At 39.7% G+C, this 24,794-nt stretch overlaps 1 protein-coding gene and 1 long non-coding RNA gene across 2 annotated transcripts; one reads left to right on the top strand and one right to left on the bottom strand.

The window, feature by feature from the left end:
- Positions 1 to 6,880: 6,880 nt before the first annotated feature.
- On the top strand, positions 6,881 to 7,510 carry LOC121049233. Its single transcript, XM_040505908.1, has one exon. The coding sequence runs from the start codon at positions 6,881 to 6,883 to the stop codon at positions 7,493 to 7,495; it is 615 nt and encodes a 204-aa protein (XP_040361842.1). The 3' UTR covers positions 7,496 to 7,510.
- A 539-nt stretch (positions 7,511 to 8,049) lies between these two features.
- Positions 8,050 to 9,992, bottom strand: LOC121053053. Its single transcript, XR_005810590.1, has 2 exons — positions 9,942 to 9,992; positions 8,050 to 8,210 (listed from the first exon to the last, which is right to left on the bottom strand). It is a non-coding gene; the product is annotated as an uncharacterized LOC121053053 (long non-coding RNA).
- Positions 9,993 to 24,794: the final 14,802 nt, after the last annotated feature.

Raw genomic sequence — 24,794 nt, 5'->3', positions numbered from 1 at the left:
GCGTCTCCGGGTTCACCACAGTCTTCTGAGCCGCCAGCCCAGAAGCGTACATGGCTTCCAGGAAGTTATCGATTTCAGCACGGTCCATGGCTTTTGCAAAAGAGTCACGGCTCGCCTTATTTCCCGGTGGAGTCTCTGCAAAAAAATATATAATGGCAAGCCGGTCAGCATGAGGCAAATTCACAAAAGGTACGATGCAGCGGAGAGTACTTACCAACGGCACGCGTCAGTTATTGAGCTACCAACAACTCCCACCCGGTAAGGAGACGGAAGTCCAGCAAGTTGCGATTCCGCCAGCAACCCCTGATGCATGCTACGCGGCACTCTTCCTCACGAGTCAGGTTGTACCACAACCCCGCTGCACAAAAAAGGTCATTATCAGTACAGAGTACAAAAAAAAAAGAAAAAAAGAAACCCCGCTAGTCTTGTTCAGCGGAAAAGACAAACAACCTCGGATAGGCTGAAACTCCGACTTAATTCTAAACGTCGGCTCCCCCTCGTTAGACCCCGCTTGGTACTCCCACCCCGCCGTGGCAATACAAACGGAACCCCGCCAGTACGACATTGAGTCCCTCAGGTTCTCGATCAGCTTGGGCGCTCCTTGGCGACGACTGAGGTTTACTTGCCCTCCACAACCCTGGCGCTTCACGTACACCAGTTCGTAGAAATGTAATACCTCCGCCACGATCGGTCCTTCGCAACCAGCAGGAACCGCCACATGTTGGGGCACACTTGCCCAAAGGCGATGCCGAACTCACACACCAGGATCTGTAGATTGGGCACCAGCGGGAAGGTCACTCCCTAAAGGAATATAGCCTCGTGCACCGCGGCGTGGCCCACTGGTAGGATTGAGGCCTTCTCCTCTACCGTCGGCGGACGCAGCTTCACCACGCCGGGCAACCGGAAGACCCTCTTCAGCCGGTTGACTGCAACAGCGGTCATCCTACCTCCCGCCTCGTCAACGGGGGTGCCGTCCTCGAACACCCATGACGACTCGGTATCTTCCCCCGCTGCACCTCCCCCGCCAGAGGAACCGCTGGCGGTACTATTACTTTCTAGGCGCTCTTCGTGCAAAGTGTGGGCAGTGGCAGCCTCCCCCGCCCTAGAACTTTCCGGACGCGATGCACGACCCATAACTACGTCCCACGGAATGGTCTGTAGCGGCTCGACCTCTAGCGGTTCTGGCAGTGAGGTTCCTGCACGGGCAGATGGACGCAATAAAATTTCTATCTGCCGCGCTGAACGACACTTCAGATCTGGAATCCTCACTGCTCGAAATCTCTATGACGTCGGCCATCCTAAAACCCTAAAACCCAAATCAGTTAGCTCACACAAGATCTAACCTATCCCTATATCAGTCAGTGCCCAAGAACATCAACAACACTCAACCCAGAAAATACCAAAACAAGAACAAACACACTCAAACCCAGATTCGACCATCTAGAAAATCCCTAAAAACCCCAATTCTGTCAAATACAGCAACCCATCCCCAAACCCACCCTCACACCCTCACAGCACGTCAACAAAGGACATATCACAGGAACGCCCAAAACCCAAAAAATTCGCCATGGCAGGCACCCAATGAAACAGAGATATAGGTTAGAATACCAACCTCAACGATAGAGTCTCTGACAGCAGTGTGAGCACTAGTCTTCGGAGCCGGAGGTCGTCGGTTCTTCCACGTACGAAAACTCGGCAATATCGCCTCAACTCTCTTCTCCGATCTCAGACGCAGAAAGCTTGAAGACGACGAAGCACAGTTCAAAGTGAAGAGCAGTATCAAATATGCCAACTTCCCCCCCTTTTATTTCAACGTCAAACAGTCCTACGCCGTCCATTGAAAAACGACATCAAATGTCAGCCGTACACGTGTCCCACAGCTACAGTTACTCTCCGGATTAACCGAAGCGTCGCCTCGGTTACGAAACCCATCATTACTCAACATTAATGGCGAGGAGATGGCCAGGAGGAGGAGGCACACCTCCGCACGCTAACCCTTTAGGGGTTCGCCACGTGTCCACCACCATCAGACGAAGAGTCTAGTAGAAGCCACAACTTTTGGGAGGGCGCCAATCGTCGGGGGAGTCCGCTGAGCGAAACCCCTCTAGCGGAACTCACTTGCCATCCTCCAAGTGTTGAAGCCCGCTGAGCGAAACCCCACTAGCGGAACTTCTCACTTGTCATCTTCCAAGTGTCGAAGTCCGCTGAGCGAAACCCCGCGGTGGCCCTGCGGGGCCCACTTTAGAAGAAATTCTTCCAAAAATTTGGCAGAATTTCCCCTAAAATGGACTACCCAAAACCTGTAGAAAGGAAATTTACACTTCTAAATCATTCATCCTTATTCTCCCGGAGCCACCCTGCTCCCCAAATCACAACGTTCTCCAAATCACAAAACACAAATCTCAACTTAACAACATTAGTTCCACAGGTAATCAGAGCAATTCAACAGAAAGGTAAATAAGAAAAACCTAATTCAAAAACAAATGCGGAAGCCATGCTGTTGACTATGCCTCAACTCTATGTACGCCCGACCTCAACTAATTTCGCCTGCAAACTGGGCATTGGAAACCGAAGGGCCCAGGGGAAAGTAATTGAAAACACGTTAGTGTGAGTGGACAAAAATAAACAATTTTAAACAAAAGGGATTTTATACTTTCCCACATTTATTTCTTTAAAAACTCCCGATGCATGCAATGATTAAGGAAACCAAAACGAGAGAAGTTCTGCTCAAGAAAACCGACTAGCCCCGCTAGTCACAAACAACTGAAAGAAAAGATTGAAACTCCGATACTCAACAAAACGAGACCAGCCCCGCTGATTAAATGGAAATCGGACTAGCCCTGCTAGTCAAAATAGTATAAAGAGTAGGGGAAGATGATAGCCATACGAGTGAGCCACCCAGGCTCGGGTGATAGCCTCCCAGGCTAAAGTACTCCCATTACTCCCGTAATATACCCTTACGCCACTATGCGTAGCGATAGGATACTGGGCTTTAGAATTACTGTCACAAAGACAGTAACCAGTGCCACAAAGGCGGAGGGCTTCGGTGATCCCATCACCTCGCCACAAAGGCGGAAGATCAATGCTAGCAATGATAATAGTCACCCAAAGTATGGCAAAAAAGAAAATCCGAAAACCACATAAATCCATAAAGCTTCCCCCAAAATCTCAAAGCAAGCTGAAAATATCATCGACGTGTCCCATACGCCAAAAGTATCTCAAACCAATAGAGGAAAGGCGAGATCAAACAAAATCATAATTCTCAAACCGAAATCGTTGCTAAGGCATTCCCAATGCCAAAACCAAAGATCGAATAAATAAACAAGGAATAATTTCATCGAAATCCCATTTCGAAAATCTTTCAGAGATCTCAAATCGGTGAATGAAAAATAAATATGAAATTCTGGAATCACCTCGGAAAATAATTGGTCGAAAATCAACATAAATTATAAATTCGAATCCGAGCATAACAAAATAATATCCGAAATTCACAACCGAAATAAATCATAATCACTTCATGAAAATCATTATTGAAAGCAAATCCACGAGATAAGTCGAAATCAAATTCCAAAATCAATTCATATGCTCGAAAAGTAATATGTTACTTAAATAAAGCATTAATTCAAGAAAAATAAACGCATGCATCATTATTTAAAACAAAAGTCCACTCACAGTACTATTCCGACGATCACGTATACGAGTTCCTTCATCGAGCCAGAACTCAGTACGTCACCCTGTACACGATTATATTCTGTAAGCGACAATTCGACAATTTAATACGAATCCCATAATCAAATCCTCACAAATCATCCCTCCACTTGTTCTCGGATTCAACCCAAATTTTATCTCTAATACCAATTCATTATCTTAAAGGTTCCAAGTCAGAACCGAGAGATATCCGACGGTCAGATTCTCGTAATTCGATAATCGAAACCCTAAACTTCAAAACTTCATAGTTAATTCCAAGCTTCTCCAAAATTCACCAAACTTCACATACAAGTTCTACAACATTTCTACAATTTAATGGGCTAAAAACTAGAATTAAAACACTGCCCTACACGCCTCCACGCGCCACCGGCAACCACCTCCGATGGCCACCAAAATTTGGCAGCACCATCTACTCAACAAACCCAACCTCTTTCTCAACTACAACAAGTTCCAATTTTACCTGGAAGAGCTCCAATTTTGCCGGTGAAAAATTTCCAGAAATTCCAAGAACCCTAGAAATTGAAATTGTTAATTCGACCTCTACACTGCAAATTGAAATGAAAGACCTTAGGGGAAATGATCTATGTCAAAAACCGAACCTTCGACGCCAGTTTGGTGGCCGGAGACTGCCAGAATAGGAAAATATCGGCGTTGACTCAAAACTGCAACAGTGACCGTCCTATTCTTCTTGTTGCTGCACCTTCCACAGTTCATATTAAGCTACGAAACGAACCCAGAAATGAAGAGAAGGAAGAGAGCTTTCCAACGACATCTTATACGTCAAAATCCATCGCCGGATGGAGGAGTTATGGCCGGAAGAAGGTGAAGAGGTTGGAGAGGAAGAGGGAATCGGGGAGAGAGAAGAGAGAGGGCTCGGTAAGTTTCCGAAAATGGAAACTTACCACAGTAACTCGGCTATTTATAGAAAATTGCCATGAACAGTAACTTTAGTATTTTGGCCATAACTTTCGCATATGAACTCCGAATTTTACGTACCACATATGCACGCGCTCGGTTTAACATCCTCTACAACTTTCATGCAGAACATTTTCTCAAATTTTGACCCGAACAAAAAGTCATATTTTAGGGCCCCCTAAAACTACTGAAACGACAGTAAAAGTGAAAGTAAATGTCGTTTACCGTCCTAATGATTAGTAAATCAGTAAATTTAGGTCCGGGACGTAACATTTTGTGTTTAAATTATTACATTTTGCATTTTTACAATACATGCACATTGAAGAACACAATACACCTATAATTAAGCGCCCAATTTGCACATCGGTCTCGAATGCCTATTTTCTAGTAATGTTTCTTAAAAAGCCCGTAAGCTGCCCGACGGATGTTAGATTTGGAGATATTGTAATGCAACATGTGTAAACTTCAGTGCTCAATTTTATTAGTCGGCGTGTACGTGAATAAGCGGCAAGTCTTATTCCTCAAAATGCTGTACAACATTAAAGTTTATTGGTTGCATTAGCAAATGGAAGACGTTTGCTGACAATAACATCTAAAGCTTCACTTCTAAAATAAAATGATAATGATAATTGCTAAGATTAAAGTGAGTGCATGCCGAAACGTACATTCTCGACAAATTGTTTTCCGAATTAATAAACACCATAAACAATGCGTCAATATGAAATATTTATAACTGTTCATACCACCTGTATAATACTCAAATAATACCATGGAGGAAAACAAGACTTATTTCCAAATAATCACTAGCGGGACCCACTGGAACCACCACGACGTGACCGGTCAAGCTGGCCCGGCCCCGGCGTGGACATATTCACAGAGGAGCATGCCTCTCCAACATCGGAATTGAATAGGACTCAACGTCCTCCAGCGCTTATATAAAGACAAAAATCTTCTACAACAGATAAGATCTCTGATCTAATTCTTCTCTCGACATTATCAACCATTACTGACTTAAGCGTCAAAGAGTTTTACGCCGGCAAACCCGGTTTCTCTTTGACTTTTGTTGTGTTGGACAGATTGCGAGAAGAGAAGGAAAGGACACAAGACAGATTCTTGATTCCGGACCCCGACAGTAGTTTTACTCGTCGTAAGCCCCGGAAACAATAACTGTTCTAAATTTTTTATAGCAATCGCCAATTTCAAACATCGTGGCTGATGCAATTAAGACATTCGATAGAACGTTAAAGTTAAGTTACACATGTAACTCTCGCCGCATGCTTTGCAAAGTTTCATTAAAGTCGTACTTACACCAATGACGTGCACGCATTACTCACTAACTATTGGCGCAATAACTCTTTACCATTATTTTCTTAGTGACTGTGCAGCGTTATATAACATTTTTACATTAATTAGTTATTACATAGACATGAGGAGATCACTCGTTGCCCAAAAATCAAATCACTGCTTTATTTTAAGTGCATTCTTTAACCACTCCTCAAATCAATCACATGAGGAGCCCTAATTCTTTTTCATCTACAAAAAGTTACTTCTGGTTCAACTAAAATCTACAAGGTCAGAGTTGAAAACAAAAAAATACTGAGTAGGATATTTTTCTCCAAAACAACTTGAGAAGAGTCAATTTTTTCTTGTTGACAGTATCACAGTAATTTATTTTTTGTTTTACCGGAAATCATTGAATTTATGAAGAAGGATAAAATCATACATGATGAATTTATAAGTGGTAAATTAATTTTCCATAACGCAAAGATTTGGGGTGACAAATGGGCTAATCCGGCCAGTCGGTCCATTCGTGCTTTGCGCCGTGCTTGAACAAGCCCTTTTAATTTTTTGTCAACAGTTATTTCCTAAACATATTTTAATTGTGGAATTGTCTAGAATTTTGAGAATTTAAATGATCTGAAACATAAATAGTGTAATATATAATGACCACTTGTTGAATACTTATCTGCATTTAAAACTTGATAATTTAGCGGTAAATCATTTAAACATAACCGAGCTATCGAAACACGTGCGCACTGTTTAAATATAACTCTCTTATTTAAAGCCGAGAGGCAGTTAAACACGTTACTTCTTTGAAAGAGCGCACAAGCGTTTACACAGTTAGTTCATTTGAGTCTTAAATGCGGTTATGTTTTCTCCCTTATAAATATATTATCACATGAAACTAAACTCCAACAAAGCGATCATTACCAAAAAACACATTCGTGAGTAATCACATAACATTGCAAAGGGAGTTATGGCCGGACCAAGCAGGTGCCATCTTTTGGTGATTTTTCTCTTGCAGGTGACATCAAATGCTTTTGCAACCCCAACACTGGAGGGGCCAGGAAATGTTAAAGACTGTGAAAGACAGTTCACCGAAAAGTGCGGGATCGAAGTAGGAAACAGCATTTTCAATAATGGATTTTTGAGTGATGATTGTTGTCGAGATCTTGTAAAGTTGGGTAAACCATGTCACGATACCTTCCTCAACACGTCCCTTGTGGCACTTCATCCTAGTGCAAACAAAGCTCAAACTTTGGCAAAGGGCGAACAAATTTGGACGGAGTGCGTTGCCATCGACAATTCAGACAAACACGAGACCAAGCCCGTAAAGGAATGCTTGGAAAAGTTCCCCCCTAAGTGCGGAGAGGAAATAGAGAAAAGCATTTATCAAGGTACGGTTGTGACTGATGCTTGTTGTCGTGATCTTGTCTCATGGGGAAAATCATGCCACGATATCATCGCAGAGCGAAATCACGATGTACGTCATCCCAGTGTCAACAAAGCACAGGCTTTGGCAAGTAGCGAAAAACTTTGGAATCTATGTGCCGCGATCTCACGTTCACCTGCTTCTCCTCCGTCGAATTAGAAAAATTAAATTGGTTACTAGACATGATATGACATGAAATACGCGATATTTTTTTATTATATGATAAATTTTATTCTTCATTTTAGAAAATGGCTCTACTGTTTGTGTTTAAATTATTACATTTTGCATTTTCACAATACATGCACATCGAAGAACACAATACACCTATAATTAAGTGTGGCGACCCGGAGACCGGATTACCACAGCGCTGCCTCCCCAAGGAACCCTACACCCGCGACACTTGGAGTAAGTGTTTTGGGTCTAGAATTCCTCAAAGAGACAAGGCCTTTAGGTTGGAAAGCAAGAAATCTATAAGCCCAAAATTTTTGGGCTTGTATAGTGGGCTTGGCTCGTAATCACAAGATTACGAACTAGGCGATGAAGAGGAAAGGAAGGTGGTGTTGTGTTGAGTTTTAGAACCTATGTCAATTTTAGTTCTTAGCCGAAGTTTGCATTAAGTTCATTAAATGGTAATTTACGTGAGTCTTCTAGGTCTAGCCCACTAAGACCTAAACTCAAATGGAGGTTCTAACCTTAGGGTTCCACTTTGGTGGTAAGCAATCACACACATCATCAACCATACATAACGTTACAAAAATTTAGTGAAATCAAGCAAGCCAAAAAGAAATAAACTTTAAATAGAATAAAACAATTTGTGTCCTCCAAGGATTATCCTCCGTACCCAAGCTTCGACAACAACAGCCAGCAAAACAAACTAAAGTAGGGGTTAGGCTCCTACATCCAGTCATTGTCCATGCCCGCCCCCATATCTAAGTTTAAAAAAAACATGAGTTATCGTTTTGAATAAAAGAAGTAGATAAAAACCGGTTTGCGCTTCCACGTGATCGTCACCACGTAACTACAATCCCACGGCAATTGATCATCTTTCACACTTCCATCACAACCGTCCATCTAGCCAATCACTTTTCGGAATTCAATAATCACAAGGCTAGAGATAAAGGGGAGATAACAAGGGCATGGTGCACACTGCCCACCACCGGTGGCTCAAGGAGGAACTGACCTCTCCTTACATCCCCATCAATTGCCAACACATCAATCCAATCCGCACAAACCATTTCAAGTTGTAAAAACAGATAATTTCCAAAACATGCAAGAGGCCTCATATAAAACATAGTATATGCAAGAAAAGCATAGATAGAGTTAAAGGCATCCCCTACCTGGAACTCGAGCTTTCTCTTGCAGCACTTGGCCTCAATGCAACCTTGTAGCAACCACCACTTCACAAGATCCTACCAAGATATCAAGCCTAGACCAAATAAGTGACATTAATCACGATAAACTAGGCTAGCTATTCACTCACATAACTCTCCAAAGACAACATTTCCTTTAACCTAATTACTAACTAATAACCAGACCATTTGGGTTCCAATAAGGGATTTGTTGTTAGGAAGAGGGGGTAAGAACACTTTTTAAAAGACAAGTTGCTGAAAACCGAAAACAGAGTTTTAAACGAGCTGTAGGGTCACGGAATTGTTCAAAATACTTGAGGTAAATTCTTGAGAAATTTTGAAAAGAAGAATGGCTTGACAACCAACTCAGTAAGATTGAAATGGTTATTGTATTTCAAGTGAAACCAAACAAAGAGTAAAGGTTTTAAAGGCTGAAGTAAAACAATGTGCAGATTCTTTCCAGAAATACAAGCTTCTGTCCCCCTATTTCAAAATTGCATAACTAATTATAGAAAAATGCTTTTGGGGTGATTCAAATTCTGGAATGTTCATATATGTGTCTAATATATTTCTCTAGAAGAAACTGACCCCAAATTCTCAACGGTTTAGCTCCAGTTTTGAAATGAATTAAACTGGGTCAGATTTTACTGAAAACTGAAAATCTGCAGAAACTGGTTCTTTTGTGTAAAGCTCGTTTGGTACCCAAAATGGCTGGTTAAGTAGACTCTAAGACACCTATAGAAAGTATCTAAAGCTTCTAAAGGCTTAAAGTCTCAGTGACCCTTCAATACTATAAGGGGAAGATCTTGTAGCTCACTAACATGATGTTTTGAAGACATGGTGTTTGGACAACAGTAACACAAATAAACTCTATGATCAAGCATGATTTCAATGTTCTAAATAACCATGTTCTAGCACAAATCCAACACACTTAAGAGGCATGTCTAATGCTCCTAATGATCCATAGCTCAGGTTACTTTCTAATACTATATGGGCAGGTGTTGTAGCTCTATGACACAATGCATTGAAACATGATATTTGGACAGCTACAAACAACAAATAACCTTTGAACCAAATACGATTCTAATACTCAAGGTGTAGCCATGACCTAGCAGAATCCCTAGACATTAGAATGGATGACAAATCAAAATTAAGGCAGCAAGATACCAACAACAGCAGTGACAAGTTCATAATCTTCGAGGATTCGTAATAACAACCAAAAATATATAGAGTTTTATGGAAAAGATGATACTCACCAAAGACTAATAAAAAAGGTGAGTTTTTCTTGAGGGTTTCAACAGGAAAGAGAGCTGATGGAGCTTGTTGGATCGAGCCCAGCCGCAGGCCAAGAAGTTCGCTCAATCTCGAACATGCAAAGTGCAACAAAAACTTCTCAATATGTGGGATAGTTGTTTTGAACGTAATGAGCCTAAAAATTGAGGAAAGAAAGGGGAACTTGATGGTTCTAGAATCTTACCAAGTGTTTGTATCAGTCTCAAGTAAGATGTGAGGGATTCGAGTGAAGCAAGAGAGGGAATTCAAGCAGAAATCGGGAACAGGCTCGTTTCAGAACAGCTTCCTCTTCGAGGGATGTACAGGGTTCAAATCGACTCCAATGGAGCTGAAATTTTGATACTAGATAGAGGAGACATAGACGAACAACTTTGGTGAAGAAAGTTTTTTGATCGGAGGTCTCTAACTAGGTTTTTTGGGGGTCGTAAACAGACTGATGTGTCCAGGGACGAGAGGAAAGGTGAGAAGAGAAGGATGAATGACGATTTATGGCCTGGGTTCTCTCTTTTGAAGGTCTGAGATGATGTTTTTGGAGGAGTTGCCCTTTGCATGATGGAAACGTGGAGGGGAAGAGCTGAACGAGGCTCCCTTTCTCTCTGCCCAACTCTGACGTGAACAAGGAAATAGGAAAAGCTGAGCTTTGCGTGTGAAGGAGAAGGCTCAGCTTGGGCAGATAAATTTGGGGTAAAAAATAAGGTGGTAAAAACCAAAATGATGGGGAAAATAAAAGTAAAATAAGTAAATACAAGAAAACACAAATTAAAGTGTTGACAATGCCAAATAAGTATCGGGTCTCACAAAACTTATTTTTAGATAGAAAAATGGCAAGGCAAGTTTTGTCGGAGTTTTGCTCGAGTTTGAAAAACAAAAGGAGTAAATAAATTGTGCTTCTGAAAGTCGGTGAGATGCTTGACGAGTAAGCTTCGGGTAAGGCGAGCAGAAATTTCGCCAATTATTAAGAAAGGTAAAATAAGAAAATCGTAAACGCACGCATAAGTATATTTCAAAATTATGCAAAGATGTCATTATGAGCTACAACCATGTTGGATCAAGGAAGATGTTCAGGTCAAAGGTCAACTAACTTATTGGGTTGGGTTCACCAGCATACCCGTCTGTTGGGTGTCCAGAGTAAATTTTTGGACTCTAACCTTACGCTATTCTCGGGCCCAAGGCCCAAGGCCCAAGCCCAAACTATTTCCAAAAGTCTTTGGCCAAACAAAGGTCGCGAAAAATTTTCCCGTTAAAAAGTGACGTTCGGAATTTCACGGGGTCTACATTAAGCGCCCAAGTTGCACATCGGTCTCGAATGCCTATTTTCTAGTAATGTTTCTTAAAAAGCCCGTAAGCTGCCCGACGGATGTTAGATTTGGAGATATTATAATGCAACATGTGTAAACTTCGGTGCTCAATTTTATTAGTCGGCGTGTACGTGAATAAGCGGCAAGTCTTATTCCCCAAAATGCTGTACAACTTTAAAGTTTATTGGTTGCATTAGAAAATGGAAGACGTTTGCTGACAATAACATCTAAAGCTTCACTTCTAAAATAAAATGATAATGATAATTGCTAAGATTAAAGTGAGTGCATGCCGAAACGTACACTCTCGACAAATTTTTTTCCGAATTAATACACACCATAAACAACGCGTCAATATGAAATATTTATAACTGTTCATACCACCTGCAAAATACTCAAATAATACCATGCAAGAAAACAAGATTTATTTCCAAATAATCACTAGCGGAACCCACTGGAACCACCACGACGTGACCGGTCAAGCTGGCCCAGTCCCGGCGTGGACATATTCACAAAGGAGCATACCTCTCCTACATCTGAATTGTATAGGACTCAACATCCTCCAGAGCTTAGATAAAGCCAAAAATCTTCTACAACAGATAAGATCTCTAATCTAATTCTTCTCTCGACATTATCAACCATTTCTGACTTAAGCGTCAAAGAGTTTTAGGCTACCAAACCCGGTTTCTCTCTGACTTTTGTTGTGTTGGACAGATTGCGAGAAGAGAAGGAAAGGAGACAAGACAGATTCGTGATTCCGGACCCCGACAGTAGTTTTACTCGTCGTAAGCCCCGGAAGCAATAACTGTTCTAAATTTTTTATAGCAATCGCCAATTTCAAACATCGTGGTTGATGCAATTAAGACATTCGATAGAACGTTAAAGTTAAGTTACACATGTAACTCTCGCCGCATGCTTTGCAAAGTTTCATTAAAGTCGTATTTACACCGATGACGTGCACCCATTACTCTCTAACTATTGGCGCAATAACTCTTTATCATTATTTTCTTAGTGACTGTGCAGCGGTATAAAACATTTGTACATTAATTAGTTATTACATAGACATGAGGAGATCACTCGTTGCCCAAAAATCAAATCACTGTTTTATTTTAAGTGCATTCTTTAATCACTCCTCAAATCAATCACATGAGGAGCCCTAATTCTTTTTCATCTACAAAAAGTTACTTCTGCTTCAACTAAAATCTACAAGGTCAGAGTTGAAAACAAAAAAATACTGAGTAGGATATTTTTCTCCAAAAGAACTTAAGAAGAGTCAATTTTTTCTTGTTGACAGTATCACAGTAATTATTTTTTGTTTTACCAGAAATCATTGAACTTATGAAGAAGGATAAAATTATACATGATGAATTTAGATGTGGTAAATTAATTTTCCATAATGCAAAGATTCGGGGTGACAAATGGGCTAATCTGGCTAGTCGGTCCATTCGTGCTTTGCGCCGTGCTTGAACAAGCCCTTTTAATTTTTGGTCCACAGTTATTTCCTAAACATATTTTGATTGTGGAATTGTCTAGAATTTTGAGAATTTAAATGATCTGAACCATAAATAGTGTAATATATAATGAGCTATCGAAACACGAGCTATCGAAACACGTACGCACTGTTTAAATATAACTCTCTTATTTAAAGCCGAGAGGCAGTTAAACACGTTACTTCTTTGAAAGAGCGCACAAGCGTTTACACAGTTAGTTCATTTGAGTCTTAAATGCGGTTATGTTTTCTCCCTTATAAATATATTATCACATGAAACTAAACTCCAACAAAGCGATCATTACCAGAAAACACATTCGTTAGTAATCACATAACATTGCAAAGGGAGTTATGGCCGGACCAAGCAGGTGCCATCTTTTGGTGATTTTTCTCTTGCAGGTGACATCAAATGCTTTTGCAACCCCAATACTGGAGGGGCCAGCAAATGTTAAAGACTGTGAAAGACAGTTCACTGAAAAGTGCGGGATCGAAATAGGAAACAGCATTTTCAATAATGGATTTTTGAGTGATGATTGTTGTCGAGATCTTGTAAAGTTGGGTAAACCATGCCACGATACCTTCCTCAACACGTCCCCTGTGGCACGTCATCCTAGTGCAAACAAAGCTCAAACTTTGGCAAAGGGTGAACAAATTTGGACGGAGTGCGTTGCTATCGACAATTCAGACAAACACGAGACCAAGCCTGTAAAGGAATGCTTGGAAAAGTTCCCCCCTAAGTGCGGAGAGGAAATAGAGAAAAGCATTTATCAAGGTACGGTTGTGACTGATGCTTGTTGTCGTGATCTTATCTCATAGGGAAAATCATGCCACGATATCATCGCAGAGCGAAATCATGATGTACGTCATCCCAGTGTCAACAAAGCACAGGCTTTGGCAAGTAGCGAAAAACTTTGGAATCTATGTGCCGCGATCTCACGTTCACCTGCTTCTTCTCTGTCAAATTAGAAAAATTAAATTGGTTACTAGACATGATATGATATGAAATACGCGATATTTTTTTATTATATGAAAAATTTTATTCTTCATTTTAGAAAATGGCTCTACCGTTTGTGTTTAAATTATTACATTTTGCATTTTCACAATACATGCACATCGAAGAACACAATACACCTATAATTAAGCGCCCAATTTGCACATCGGTCTCGAATGCCTATTTTCTAGTAATGTTTCTTAAAAGTCCCGTAAGCTGCCCGACGGATGTTAGATTTGGAGATATTGTAATGCAACATGTGTAAACTTCAGTGCTCAATTTTATTAGTCGGCGTGTACGTGAATAAGCGGCAAGTCTTATTCCTCAAAATGCTGCACAACTTTAAAGTTTATTGGTTGCATTAGCAAATGGAAGACGTTTGCTGACAGTAACATCTAATGCTTCACTTCTATAATAAAATAATAATGATAATTGCTAAGATTAAAGTGAGTGCATGCTGAATTTAATAATTACGTACACTCTCGACAAATTGTTTTCCGAATTAATAAACACCATAAACAATGCGTCAATATGAAATATTTATAACTGTTCATACCACCTGCATAATACTCAAATTATACCATGCAAGAAAACAAGACTTATTTCCAAATAATCACTAGCGGGACCCACTGGAACCACCACAACGTGACCGGTCATGCTGGCCCAGCCCCGGCGTGGACATATTCACAGAGGAGCATGCCTCTCCTACATCTGAATTGAATAGGACTCAACATCCTCCAGCGCTTATATAAAGCCAAAAATCTTCTACAACAGATAAGATCTCTGATCTAATTCTTCTCTCGACATTATCAACCATTACTGACTTAAGCGTCAAAGAGTTTTTGGCCAGCAAATCCGGTTTCTCTCTGACTTTTGTTGTGTTGGACAGATTGCGAGAAGAGAAGGAAAGGAGACAAGACAGATTCGTGATTCCGGACCCCGACAGTAGTTTTACTCGTCGTAAGCCCCGGAAACAATAACTGTTCTAAATTTTTTATAGCAATCGCCAATTTCAAACATCGTGGTTGATGAAATTAAGACATTCGATAGAACGTTAAAGTTAAGTTACACATGTAACTCTCGCCGCATGCTTTGCAAAGTTTCATTAAAGTCGTACTTACACCAATGACGTGCACGCATTACTCACTAACTATTGGCGCAATAACTCTTTATCATTATTTTCTTAGTGACTGTGCTGCGTTATATAACATTTTACATTAATTAGTTATTACATAGACATGAGGAGATCACTCGTTGCCCAAAAATCAAATCACTGCTTTATTTTAAGTGCAATCTTTAATCACTCCTCAAATCAATCACATGAGGAGCCCTAATTCTTTTTCATCTTCAAAAAGTTACTTCTGCTTCAACTAAAATCTACAAGGTCAGAGTTGAAAAAAAAAAAATACTGAGTAGGTCTTAAATGCGGTTATGTTTTCTCCCTTATAAATATATTATCACATGAAACTAAACTCCAGCAAAGCGATCATTACCAGAAAACACATTCGTGAGTAATCACATAACATTGCAAATGGAGTTATGGCCGGACCAAGCATGTGCCATCTTTTGGTGATTTTTCTCTTGCAGGTGATATTAAATGCTTTTGCAACCCCAACACTGGAGGGGCCAGAAAATGTTAAAGACTGTGAAAGACAGTTCACCAAAAAGTGTGGGATCGAAGTAGGAAACAGCATTTTCAATAATGGATTTTTGAGTGATGATTGTTGTCGAGATCTTGTAAAGTTGGGTAAACCATGCCACGATACAATCATTTTATTTTTCTTATGAAATCAGAAAGAAGTAGGTGTCTGATATAATTTGATAATGTAAACAAAGCAAAACTAAAGTTAAATAAAGAAGCTTTATGTTCCACTTCTTCCTATGCCATATTTTACATGCAACTCTCCACTTTAGACTACTACTGTCTTTTACACTACTACTGTCTTTTATAAAGGGCACACACAAATTTTGGAGTTGGAAGAGAACTTCCAATTCTTATCGGAAGCAGTAATAGTGGTATTGGAACAGGTCAATTGCAGACCAAAAACATTTTATGTAGTTATGATTTGACAAAAATTTAGTTAACTCTAACCAAATAATATCGGATAGCTGGATATGAAACTTAATTGAAATATATTGAAATAAAAATAATCTAATGCTATAGGTTGGGATGATAAATCGAAGAGTCCAACAGAAATAAAACATTGAAGAGTCAAAATAGATATAGGATATATGAACTTATTGGGAAATTCCTATTTAAGTACAATTCAGGAGGAACAAATGTGGTAGAATTAGAGTTTTGAGACATTATCCTTTTTTGCATGTTATATGCACAGTGTTGAAGAATGTTGACATTTACTATGCCTTGTAAAACTAGGATTAGTTCTATGATTGTAATAGGAGAGAATGTTCTAAAATTTCTAGTCCTATTCGGAATGGTTTTCCTTGTATCATTAGTATATGTACTTTGTAACCCCTACATATAGGGCTTCTATTATCAATAGTGGAACACACAATTCTCTCATCAATCTCTCTCAATTCTCATATTCTTAAACACGTTATCAGCAAAAGCCTTAACCTGAAAACAAAAATAAAAAATCACAAGAAAAAATATCTTGCACCTAGCCCACGCTAGCCGCAACACCACCAAGGTTCCACCACCTCTGAAGTTCACCACCACTGCTGAAGGAATGGATGGATTTCAAAACTTTTTAATTAGTGCGGAATTAGTTTAACCATTAAACTACTAACTAAACATAAAATCCATTCCTTTAACCCATGATCTTGGCTTATTGTGATATGTATATAAACATAGCATGCATAGTAAGGAAGAACAAAGAAGTAGTTTATGTTCTACTCACCCTTGGAGCATGATTTTAATCCGATCCAAGTGAACCACCAAAGTTCCTCTCCTTGATCTCTCCTTGTGTGTGTTTCCTCCACCTTGAAGCACCTTGAATTAAGAACTCCTTCTTGTACTCCTTCTTGTGCTTGTAATCTTCTCCTTGATGTAATAAGTAAAGCCACAAAAGGATATGGCCTCTAAGGATCTTCACCAAGTGAATGAAGAGATGAAGAAAGATGAAAGAAAAGAATAAATTATGCAAGTGTTCTTCTTTCCTTTAATTTTGTGATGGACCAAGGGAGAACTCTCTCTCTCTCTCTCTCTCAAATCTGAAAATAATAGTGTGGAGACACACTTATTATTATGTCCATGCTTTCACTTTTATATAATAGGAAATAACTCCCATTACTAAAAGAAAAATATTGACTTTCATAAAACCAATATGTTGGCTGGTCCATACATGTTATTGGGCACTAAAAATGTGTCTTGGGCTTTCATTTAAATCTCATTTAGTGAAGCCCAAGTCCACACCAAAAACCCGACAATCGTTTAGGCCCAATAGGTTCGGTTTTACCCGAAAATCCTAATTATGTCCAAATAATAAATCTAATTAATTATTTGGTCATAACCAACTCTTGTTTAATCTTCTTCATATACAATCTCAAGGATCCACTTATATGGTGTGCGATCTCTTAGGTTCTAATTAACAAGGCAATGAAGTTTATAGAAACCATTCTATTTTGTTTACGAATCAAAAACTCCATTTTTGATTCTCCCTTGTTATTAGGATTATAAATGTTTATTAATCCTCGGGGACTTCACAAGTCATGAGTGACGTCTTGCAACATATCATGACTACCCTAGTTAATGTAGAATGACAAAGAACCTATTTAATTGGAATTACAATACAATACGGTCCTTCTCTAACACGATGTTCTAAATCACATTATTGGGGTATGGAATTGATATGTCAACCCCCTAATGTGATTTTCATTCTTATGTGATTCTTAGAATGTGATTAGAAACTCCTTTTTAATCTCATTCATTGCTTTGGCCAAAGACTCATTGAATCACATCTTTGAACATACACCTTATTTACTTAAGGATAGAGATTCCTTGCTGTACACTCACATGTCTCCATGACCGAATTGATTATACCAATGAATGCATCTATTATATCCATTAAGGGACACAATATTATTGCATCATCAAGAGATAATCCATTCACTCATAAGACAACTATGGTGTCTCAGGTCAAAGGACTAATTTGTATTATTGCAATTTAGAGTTCAAGTTTGACATGTAAGTAAGACTCCATACAAGAACTCTAATGATCGCGTTCAGTGTACTCTTTAAGTTAAGAGCACCCACATACTTGTATTAGTGTCTCTACACAAATGATGAGAGACATATCATCCTCCATATTGAGCATACATAGTATGTGCTAATCATTCCGGATTATCAATGTCCAATTGATAATCCTATGACTAGGAACTTTTTAGGATAAGAGTGTGAAAGAGTAAAGGTCTCACACATCTAAATCTTTAGATTACTTTCTCTTTAACTCATATTCCTTGGACCTTGTTCAATCAAATATTAAATATAAACTTGCCCTTTTGATTAATAATCATTACAATAATAATTACATCAAAATGATTGTTTTAGGACACAATTCCTTCAACTGCATCTCCTCCGCGCCGCCCTCGGTCTCCTCCACGCTGCACGCACCTCCTCACCTTCATACTGGGAGTCACCAAGCCTACCAAGGCACCCCATCGACCTACATCGTCTCCAAAGTTCAAGCTTCTAAGTTTACAAGGTTTCAAGCTCTAAATTAACCAATATGTTTTCCAAAGAGGTAGAATGCCTCGTGGATAGTGCAACTACTCATACTATTCTTCGAAATAAGTAACTCTTTCTATGGATGACGCCTACTCGATCTTCCGTGACTACAATGGCTGGATCATCTAAATTGATTCATGGTAGAGGACCAACCTAATTGATGTTGCCAAATGGCACAAATATTAATGTTACCGAAGCTCTTTATGCTCCTAGGGCTGGAAGAACCCTATTGAGCTTCAAAGATATAAGAGCCAATGGTTTTCATGTGGAAACACATTGTGAGAATGGACAAGTGTTCCTTTGCATCACCTCTAATGACTATGGACATAAAAGAGTCTTAAAGAAACTTATGTGTAGTTCTAGTGGGTTGTATGTAACCAACCACTATTTGAATTATTGAATCCAACCATGTCATGAGAGATGACTTACGGGATTCCGACATATAAAAGCATTGGCATGACCATTTGGGACATCCAGGTCGTGATATGATAATCTGTATATTAAAGACTTCACACGGACATCCATTCTTTAGAACGAAACAAGTAAAAATTGAATTTTGGATCAAGGAGAAGCATCTGCACCTCATGGCACTATTCCCCTCCAAGTCCAGCCATCACAAGCTGGAGTCGTCGTCTCCCTACGGCCCAAAAATGGCATTGACTTCACTTGTGCTTCCTGGCTTCCAAATTATACTTCCAACGTCAATTGTGACTGCATGACTCAACTAAAATCCTTATTGGTTGCTTTAAAAACCCATCTTTCATTCTACAAAGCCTGCTTTTTAGCAAAATTAGGATTGAGACCATCCTATGCAAAGGACACTAAAGAAAACATAACATTCTTACAAAGAATCCAAGGTGATATTTGTGGACCTATTCAACCACCTTGTGGACCATTTAGATATTTTATGGTGTTGGTTAATGCATCGACACGCTGATCACATATCATGCTATTATCCAGAAGGAACACTGTATTTGCTAAACTCCTAGCACAAATTATTAAGTTAAGGGCTCACCACCCTGATCATCCTATTTAGTCTATAAGACTTGACAATGCTGGAGAGTTTACATCAAAAACTTTTGATGATTATTGCATATCCATTGGGATTGAAGTTGAACATCCAGTTCCTCATGTTCACACCCAAAATGGTCTGGCAGAAGTTGCAATTAAACGACTACAAATGGTTGCTAGAGCATTGGTTATGCGCACCAATCTCCCTATTTCTACTTGGGGCTATTCAATATTAATGCATGCAGCTGTGCTTATTCGTTTAAGGCCCACTGCCACTCTACCTTTTTCTACATCCCAGATGGTGACTGTGTATAAGCCTGATGTCTCACACTTACGCATATTTGGGTGTGCAGTTTATGTGCCAATTGAGCTGCCACAGCGCACCGAAATGGGTCCTCAAAGACAATTAGGCATTTATATTGGATATGACTCTCCAACTATTATCCGCTACTTAGAACCCTTGATAGGCGATCTCTTTACCACTAGATTTGCGGATTGTCACTTTGATGAGATAGTTTTCCCGTCATTAGGGGGAGATAAGAACATAAATGTTCAACAGGAACGACAAGAATTGAAGTGGTCTGTCCCACTTTGTCTCATCTTCATCCCCAAACCACACAATCTGAAATTAACGTGCGGAGAATTCTCGATCTTCAGAACGTAGCAGATTCAATGCCTAATCCATTTTCTGATATCGCTAAAGTGACGAGATCACACATACCTGTTGCAAACGTGCCTACAACGATTGAAGTCCCTAAAAATAGAGGACATGGGGCCGCCCCTAGTATTATTGGCACGCCGCCGCCGCTGCCCACAATGGTGATAGTGCCGTGGCTCAGGCCAGGCTCCCTACAAGGAAGTGAGGGAGGCCCAAAGGTTCGATGGATTCTCGCCCAAGAAAGAGAGCGAGTATGGCACAAAATAATTCATTAATCATCAATGTAAATAATCCGCCTCATGAGAATATTCCGGATTATGGTTATGTCTAAGAGACATCATAGGGGGACGCTCCAATGTCAGAACCAATTCCAGAGAATAAGGAGATGTCCATGAATTACACTTGTGTACATGAGATGATGAATAGAAATTCTATTACTATTGATGATGCCTTTGCATATTCCGTTGCAAAATGAATTATAGAGTATGATGATATCAAACCCCGCTCTGTTGAAGAATGTCAATGAAGATTAGAACTCTAGACGAGTTAAAGGAAACTGCTAAGTGTTTGAAATCTGAATTTGAGATGAAAGATTATGGGAAAATATGATTTTGCCTCGAATTAGAACTTGAGCATCGTAATGATGGGATTTTGATCCATCAGTCTGCATATACTCAGAAAATTCTAAGGTGCTTCAATGAGGATTAAACAAAGCATGTGAGTACTCCCATGATTGGCCCAGTCTTGAGCCCGGAAAAGATCCATTTCATCCAAAGGATGAGGACGAAGAATTATTAGAGGCCGAAGTGCCCTATTTAAGCGCAATAGGCGCATTATTATACTTCGCTCAATGCACAAGACCGGACATCTCATTCGCAGTGAACTTGTTAACTCGACATAGTTTTGCGCCAACACGCCACCATCAGATTGGTATAAAGACAATCTTTCGATACTTAAAAGGTATGATTGATATGGGCCTATTTTATCCCTACAATGAGAAGAGAAATGACAAAAAATTGGGATTAGGCCCCATAAGGCAAGTTGCCGCCGTCCATGGAATAGCCGCCGGCCATGTTGTGGCTGTCGGCGCCCTCTTCCTCCCCTCCATCAAAATGACAATGATGTTTTGATGGGTTTTGCTGATGCAAGTATCTCTCTGATCCTCACAAAGATCGCTCCCAAATGGGTTATGTCTTTACCATGGGAAGCACTGCGATATCTTGGAGGTCTACAAAAATAGACCATTGTTGCTACTTCCTCAAATCATGCAGAGATTATTGCTCCACATGAAGCCGTGGTGAATGCACATGGCTAAGGTCTATAATTAGAGATATTCGGAACTTGTGGTTTGAAGTCTACCACAGATGAACCTACATGCATTTATGAGGATAATGCAGCTCATATTGAACAAATGAAGTTAGGTTTCATCAAAGGCGACAACACCAAACATACATTGCCTAAGTTCTTCAACAATCATCAACAACAATCACTTCTAAAGATTGAAGTGAATCAAATCCGATCAGAGAATAATGTAGCGGACTTATTGTGATGCCCCAGAAATTCATATTTATTGTCCAGAACTTAATTTAGTGATTATCGGATGATTTCGGGGCTCGTGGATGGAGCGGAAGTGTTTTGGGTGAATAATTATTCAAGAAGCGTCATTTTAGGGGGGTGCAAGGGTTGACTTTTTATTCGTTGAGTATCTCTAAAAACTTCTTTCACGAAAATCGTAGAGCGTGTCGATACGAGTTCGTGGACATATGAAACAAGGAAATCGGAGTTCGTATGAGAAAGTTATGAGCGATTGAAGTTTGGGAAAATTTCTATAAATATGAGAAAATCCGAGATTTTTTCATAAATCCCAAAACTTCTGAAATTTCCATTTTCTTCCCCTGATTCTCTCTGTTCTCTCTCCTCACTCTGTGTGACCCGACCCGGACCCATCTCAGTTTTCTGACCACTAGCAGCGGCGGACCTGGATTGGACAGACGCACCTCAGCCTCCATCGTCGACCCCTGGTGTTGGTTTCACCGGTGGAACATGTCAGAGGGAGATCGAAGGCCCTTAGTTACACGATTGGGACCCGACCAGTTTCCGATCTTTGGCGACTTCCCGGCTGATTTCTTCACGGTTCTGGGATCGTCTCTTCCTCCTGATCATCCTCATACTTACCTTGTTGGACGATTTTGCATGAGGAGTGAAGGATCAAGGGTTGAAAATCAGCGGTTCTGGTTGGATCTGGAATCTTGATCAGACGGCCGAGATTAATCCAACTTCCAAGTTTGATCTAAGATGATCTAGACCGAATCTCACTTAGCTCCAGGTATGGAAGTTGCTCATCCTTTAAATTTGAACAAGTTTGTAGTTGACGACTTTTGCATCTGAGGTGGTTGACCCGGCGTTGACCGCCACCATTGACCACATGCTGACCTGCCGCTTGTGGTGGCGCGTGGCAGAGCGTCCAGAGTCCTTTTTGTGCTCTGTTTTCAGTTTGTTCATCTATGCATCGATACGGTCGTTTTGATATATTATAAGGTCAGTTTAGAGAAAGTTGATGCATGCTAGGGTTTCGGTTTTATGAGTTATCTTCGGTTTGCAATCCGCGAAGATCCGACCGTTGAATCTTCGTATAATTTTGATAGGATGATCCCAATGGCGATCTGTGAGAATCCGACCGTTGGATCGTTGTGTAAGTGTGTTATGAATCAATTGCTAAGCTCGGATCGTATTTTGATTAGGTGATTGACGGTTTTGGTTGGGTGGACACTTGTGATTGTGATTTTGGGCTGTATTGAAGACGCAGCTAGATTAGAGGTGAGTAAATCTCATGGTGTTTCGGTTGATAAAGTAGTTATGTTTTAATTTAGTATATTTAATTGTTAGCATGAAAAATCGTATTTATCGAAAAAAATTATTTGTTTTAAAATATATGAACTTGATCGACAATGGTTCATGGGTAAGTTAAAACAATGTTTTGATATAAAATGATTTTCGAGAAGTGTAATTTATAAAACTATAGTTGGTATTAGTGGTCATTCCTGCGTGAATGACTACGTATATATATATTGGATGGCGTGACATTGTGATATGAGTGAATTGTGACTTATTCAGAATATCGTTTTGAACTGTTGCTTATTGTGTTGAATGAGTAGTTGAGTTCAGTGAGGAGTTGAGTCACAAGGTGACAGGTTACAGTTCAGTTAGAGCTCTAGTCTGTCTGCCAATGTATTTCTTGGGGAATAACTTTGAGTTATTGTGTGCCCTTGGGTATATTTGTTTAAGAGAGTGTTGGTGTCCTTTCTTTTGTCGTCCATGTCGGACTTGATTTCGAATGAATTGTGAAGGTGACATTGGTTGCTTTAATTTGATTTTGGATTGAAAAATGATTAAACTGAGATTGTTTGTTTTAATGTAATCTCCTGAACTAAGTTACATGCAGGGATTACTGCCTTTTGAATTATTGTTTGTTTTAATGTAATCTCTTGAACTAAGTTATATGCAGGGATTACTGCCTTTTGAATTGTTGTTTGTTTTATGTAATTTCCTGAACTAAACTATACGCAGGAATTGCTATGATTTGAATTGTGTGATTTTAGGTGATCTCCTGAAGTAATTTTCTATGCAGGGATTACTAAATGATTACCTAGTGTGATTGTATGTTTGGTTATGTTTTGTGGAGTTAAATATTGTTGCTTTAATTTATCTCACGAATTGAGAAATAATAAGCATGAATGACGTGAGTCATTTTAATTGAGTTTACTCATACGAGCTTAAAAAGCTTACCGGGTTTGTTCTTTGCAATCCCGGTGCACTATTCTATGGTGTAGCGGTTATTCCTGCAGGTGAGGATCACCAGGGCTGAGTACGTACGAGGGCGTGGAGTGCAGCAGTGTTAGGTTCATAACCTATTTTGTTGGCGTACTGCTGTTTTTGGTATGCTTCTTGTGAGCGTGTACATTTGTATATTAGATCTCTCGAGTTTTGTATACACTTGTTGATGTGATATTCGACTTAAGTGATCGAGTCTTTATTAACTTGTAGTTATTACTCTGAATTATCTGAAAAAGTTTCTTGTAATTTTAAGAGTTGGTTTAATTATCGTGTTTCAGATTCGAATATCTTTATTCGAAATTTGGGGCGTGACACTTATTCACTAAGTCGTTACCTAAATCCACCTTCGAGAAACATGTGAAGAGTATCGGATTGAGAAAGTTATCCAAACTCCTATGATTGTAATAATCAGGAGGAGATATTGACATCAAGGGGAGGTATGATGTCTACATATTTGATCTCGAAGAGTGAATGATGTGTTGTACTCTTTTTCTCCTCCTCGAGGCAGTTTTTTGTCCCACAGGGTTTTTCACTCGAGCAAGGTTTTAAACAAGGCAACGATTGAAGTATCACCACCAAGTTTGAGCAGCACAAGGGGGAGTGTTGAATAATGTTAACATTTAGTGTGCCTTGTCAAACTAGGATTAGTTCTATTATTGTAATAGGAGAGAAGTGAATAGAATTCCTAGTCCCATTCGGAATAGTTTTCCTTATATCATTAGTATATGTAATTTGTAATCCCTATATATAGGGCTCCTATTATCAATAGTGAAACACACAATTCTCTCATCAATCTCTCTGAACTTTTATATTCTTAAACACACAGTTCCTTTTTCAAGTCGGCAATACCT

This window comes from Rosa chinensis, chromosome 5, assembly GCF_002994745.2.
Source record: "Rosa chinensis cultivar Old Blush chromosome 5, RchiOBHm-V2, whole genome shotgun sequence".
Taxonomy (NCBI): Eukaryota; Viridiplantae; Streptophyta; class Magnoliopsida; order Rosales; family Rosaceae; genus Rosa; species Rosa chinensis.
Note: the sequence above shows the minus strand (reverse complement) of the source record. Positions and strands in the feature narration are given on the sequence as shown.